Source organism: Garra rufa, chromosome 2, assembly GCF_049309525.1.
Source record: "Garra rufa chromosome 2, GarRuf1.0, whole genome shotgun sequence".
In the NCBI taxonomy this organism is placed as follows: Eukaryota; Metazoa; Chordata; class Actinopteri; order Cypriniformes; family Cyprinidae; genus Garra; species Garra rufa.
Genome location: NC_133362.1, coordinates 21,624,379 through 21,629,759, shown reverse-complemented (window position 1 = coordinate 21,629,759; position 5,381 = coordinate 21,624,379). Strand labels below are relative to the sequence as shown.

The window sequence follows — 5,381 nt, the reverse complement described above, 5'->3', positions numbered from 1 at the left end:
GTCATCGCCATGACATAAATGTTGGCTAGACTCGTACTTATGGTTGTAGATTAGTGGATAAATAAGGTTTTATGACATACTGGATATATTATAAACCTTTCATTTTTGTAGAACTATTGAATTACTTTAGAAAGTAAACTAGAACAGTATTATGATGAATGCTGGGAGTAATGACCCTCTTAGTGTGTAATATCTAAGTGTAACTTTATATTCAAAAGCAGTCTTAAGTAGCATGGGTATATTTGTAGCAATAGCCAAAAATACATGGTATGGGTCAAAATGATTGATTTTTTTTTTATGCCAAAAATCATTAGGATATTAAGTAAAGATCATGTTCCATGAAGATTTTTTTTAATTTCCTACCATAAATATGTCAAAACCTAATGTTAGGATATTGTCATATCCTAACAAACACTTATTTATTCAGCTTTCAGATGTTGTTGTATAAACCCTTATGACTGGTTTAGTGGTCTAGGGTCACATTTATGGTTGTAGATTAGTGGATGTATACAAAAAAGTTTTTGGCACACTGAATATGCGACTCTGGACCACAAAACCAGTAGCATGGGTATATTTGTAGCAATAGCCAACAATACAGTGTATAGGTCAAAATTATCAATTTTTCTTTTATGCCAAAAATCATTAGGATATTAAGTAAAGATCATGTTCCATGAAGATATTTTGTAAATTTCGACCGTAAATATATATAAATGTAATTTTTGATTAGTTATATGCATTGCTAAGAACTTCGTTTGGACATCTTTAAAGGCGATTTTCTCAATATTTAGATTTTTTTGCACCCTCAGATTCCAGATTTTCAAATAGTTGTATTTCGGCCAAATATTGTTGTATCCTAAATTAATGATTCAGCTTTAAAATTGACACTTATGACTGGTTTTGTGGTCCATGGTCACATATATTATAAGCCACCCTAATCTATTTCATCAAACTTCTGTAAAAACTATTAGCATGAGAGCAGCAGTTTAGTTGTTCATTATAAAATAATAACATTTCAGAACTAATTTTGAATGAAAAATGAAAGCTTCTTTAAGGGCATGTTGTGAAAAGAAACAAACAAAAAACAATACAATGACTTGGCACCTACCAATGTATTTCCAGAAAACTGTGAATGTACATGCTTGCTGGATTTGTCCTCTTGTTGGCCTCCTGCTGGATCGGGTGTAATGTAGCAGCAGCTCCCGTTGGCTGATGGGCGGATACGTCAGCACCTCACTCCGCTTATGCCTGCTCCGGTGGATAGTGGCGGTCAGAAGAAATAAGTGATGTATCACAGGTTAAACACGAGACAGACAGAACTTCTGAAACACTGTAACAACTTCCTATCAGCATTGCGTTAAAACGCGGGAAACGCAGCTTCTTTACAAACCGCATCACTGGGAAAAGTCACTCCGAAGTTGTCATACTGGAAACCTTTAGTATATTTTAGTATGTGCTAGCGCGTTTGTTTAGCTACACGGCTTTCAATCGTTTGGAAACTTATTTCTTTGCAACATGACGGTTAAATGTGTCTTTTTGACGCACCTGTTACTCTTTTGGGCTGGTTCCGATACTGGCGCGTCTGAAGCTGTTTGGAGAAGTGCGCGCGACAGCAAGACAGAAGCGCTGGTGGCCACAGATGCGCTCTCACAGCATATGTTTAAACTGTATGAGAAGTACATCGTTGAACCTAACCGACTCAAAGAGGGAAATACTGTAAGAAGTTTTAAAGCAAAACCTGGTAAGTATATACAAATAAATACTCACTGAATTTATATTACGTTTTAATTTCTTAATATATATATATATAGTGATTAATATAGCATCTATTTTAGCTTAGCTTGATTTTGTTTTACCTGAAAATGACAAGTCTTTTTGTAAGATTTTGTCCAAAATAGGCTATTTGATGTTTTTTGGGGAGGTTGACTTTTTAGACGAATTTCTGTCAGTAATTTTCAGATGTATTGAGGTTTGTTTAAGTGTTACTCCTAGTTTTTTATGATATATATATGTACTGTGTAAATATAAAATAATATGATATATGATTAGTAAAGTCACTACTAGGCTATGTTTTGATGTACCGTGCATAACTGAACGGAACTGTTGCTATGGTTACCACCGCAGGCGTTCGCCACTTTTTAAACTTTTGTTAATGAAACAATTACGTATATATATATATATATATATATAACCTGTACAATCATAACTGTGCACTATGCATGATGATTGTGCATTTTCAAGAGCAGGCTTATAATTGTTATGTCTCTTGTAGCTAGTTATTTCACATTATTATTCACAGAGCAGAACATTAAAATAACATTTGTTACACTCTCCTGAAACAATGCAGTCTTTTTTTCTTCAGTCTGCTAAAGCATTTAATCAGTGCCGATTAAAAGACTGACATTGTTGCAGGTTCTAACTCTTAAGGGAACCTAAATAAACATTTCCATATGTCTGCTCTCGGAGTAACATGTCTCCTCACTTCCTTGTGCTTTCTCCAAGCCCATAGACAGAACAAAAAGCCTGTTGTTTGAGGCCATATTCATAATTAATATGTAACTCAGCGGTTTCTCTCATATCTTTGCAGAGAATGTGGAGGAGAAGGTCTCGTACTGGCTGAACCTTACGTCCCTTCAGGGGTCTGAAGTGATTCTCACGTCTACGTTTCACTTCTTTTTTGACAAACGGCCACGGCAGAGGTCCTGGTTCTGCAAGCGTTTGAAGAACCCCTCTTGTCGCCTGCCAAACCTACATCTGCTACCTTCTGTCCGTCTCCTTTTCCGCTCAGTCCCGGGATCGCTACTCGGGAACATCACCGTAGTTCCTCACAGACGTGGGACTTGGCAGAGCAAGGATGTGTCTGTCATTATAAAAGAGGCCCGAGATAAGAATCACCTTTTGATCGCTGTGGAGTTTGACTATGGAGAGCAGTATCAAAGATATCAGGACCAGCTCCCGCCCTCCAACCTTCCGTACTTGCTGGTGTATGCTAATGACCTGGCCATTTCAGAGCCCAACAGCGTGGCTGTGAGCCTACAGAGATATGACCCTTTCATTGCAGACCAGCAGCCAACTCGGTCTCCAGATTCCGCACCTGACATACGTGTGAAGCGGGAACTGGACTTGGACTTTTCTGATCCCATTGAGAACAACGAGCTCCCGGAGGTGGAGTACAACGGCTTCAAACAGCACGATATGTGGGAAAGCGCTTACTTTGCGCTCAAGCCAAAGCCCTTTAAAAAAGAGCGTCGGAGGAAAGGCCAGGAGCACGCTGATGGATTCGGCAAGTCTCAAGTTCTCCGGTTTGATGAGAAAACCATGAGGAAGGCTCGGAGGAGACAGTGGAAAGAACCTCGCAGCTGTTCCAGGAGGTACCTGAAGGTGGACTTTGCAGATATCGGGTGGAACGAATGGATCCTGTCTCCCAAGTCTTTCGATGCCTTCTACTGCGCAGGAACGTGTGAATTCCCCATTCCAAAGGTCAGAGAACCTCATGGCGAGGATCAGCGTATGCGAATGTGAACCGTTTAGACATGTTGAAATATTTAAAAATGACTATGGTTAATACAGCTTTTCTAGCCAGAGGTTTTAAACAAAGAATCCCTTCAGAAAATCTCGCTTCCAACAAAACTAAAGCACAGCGACTTTATGTGCAATTACAGTCAAATAATTGTACACTTAATAGAGGTTTTAAGCACATTTTGGACACATTTTCTTTTGAAATAAGCCAGTTTTAAAGTTCCTCTGTGCTGAATAATAGAAAGGTGTTGTAAGACGTAATTTCCTCTGCTTCATTGAAGAAAGCAAACAAAAGTTGCTTATCTAAACGCTACCATACCTCATTATCCTCTCTTTTCTGCGCCTTTCAGGTGGTCCGTCCTTCCAACCATGCAACCATCCAGAGCATAGTCAAGGCAGTTGGCATAATTCCAGGTATCCCAGAGCCCTGCTGTGTCCCGGAGAAGATGAAACCCCTCAGTGTACTATTTCTGGATGAGAGCAAAAACATTGTGTTGAAGATCTACTCCAACATGTCTGTGGAGACGTGCGCTTGCAGATAGACTCGCTGGTCAGACGAAAGAAAGACAAATGGGCATTGTTGTGGTTTTGACACCCAAATTTACCTTGAAGAGGCATATTGTCTTTAGTTTGCACTTGTTAGAAAGTGCACACATTTTTAAGGACTGCATTTCATCTTTTATAAATGCGTATCAGTGATATTTTAATTGCCTGTTTATCCACAAAGGACTTGTTGTAAACTTCTTCATTGTACTAGCTGAGTAACATAAGCACTTACTCTTATAAATATTTCTTAAAAATTGATCTCTGTGACATAAATGTTTGTTGGACTCATGCTTGTAGATTACTGGATGTACAATGAGATAGCATATTGAATATAACAAATGTTTTGGCAGAACTGTTGAATTACATTGGAAAGTGAATTATTCAGATGAATGTTGTAGAGACAGGTTATGATAACGTCTTGGTGTTCATTAGAAATCGAAGTGTAACTTGATATTTGGGTCATTTAAACATAAATGATGAAGTGCATATGAAAAATGTGAACCCTTTAATCTACATCAAACTATTAGTGTGACTGCAAAGCAGTCTTCTAGTAATTAATCTGAACTTAGTTTTAAAAGAGAACTAACTTAAAAATTCACAGAAGGTGGAGTGATGCTAATCGCTGAGGTCACTGATTACTCGTTTTTCCTGTGCATTCGTTTTACTTTAAGAGACATTACACAAGGTTCATTTTGTGTATTTAGATGCATTTGATGATCTAAATTTGGTGCCATAAGCAAGGAGTATCTCAGCCAAATGTGTCAGTGTGTATAAACAATTGTTCATTTGGAATCAGTATATTATATTTTAGAGAATGTATTTTTGTAAATGTGTGTTTTAAATTATGAAAACTAGCCTTATACGTAGAATAAAATAAATGTTAAACCACCATATTTCTACATTGTATGTGTTCATATTCTTCACTTAATGAAGAAAACAAATAAAGGAATAAGAATGTCTAGTCAGCTAGACTTGACATGAAAAACCAGTCTGGTACATTACTTCTTTACCTGGACATCAAAGACTCATCTCTAATGCCCAGTTCCCACCTTCAACCCACTTCAAGAGCATCAGGTCTCAAAGTGCAGGAAGTTCCAACTCTTACTTCAACAGATGATGTCACCCAGCTCAAACTAATTTGACGTAAACCCTTTTAATCCCACTAGCCCGTGAATGAAAACGAGAAGCGTGTTCTCACAGAACAGAGCCCAATTACTCTCCGTTGTGTCTTTCCTTTGTGTGCCGTTGAGTGTTGAATAGCTTCTCTGTGCGCTGTGTGTAAAGAGACACTTGAAGATGTCAACATGTTTGGTTGAAGA

At 38.1% G+C, this 5,381-nt stretch overlaps 1 protein-coding gene across 1 annotated transcript; it reads left to right on the top strand.

Moving 5' to 3' along the window:
* The first annotated feature begins 1,224 nt into the window (after window positions 1-1,224).
* On the top strand, window positions 1,225-5,381 carry gdf10a (growth differentiation factor 10a). Its single transcript, XM_073834977.1, has 3 exons — window positions 1,225-1,738; window positions 2,585-3,477; window positions 3,867-5,381. Exons 1-3 carry the CDS (start codon window positions 1,513-1,515, stop codon window positions 4,056-4,058), a joined length of 1,311 nt encoding a protein of 436 aa, XP_073691078.1. The 5' UTR covers window positions 1,225-1,512; the 3' UTR covers window positions 4,059-5,381.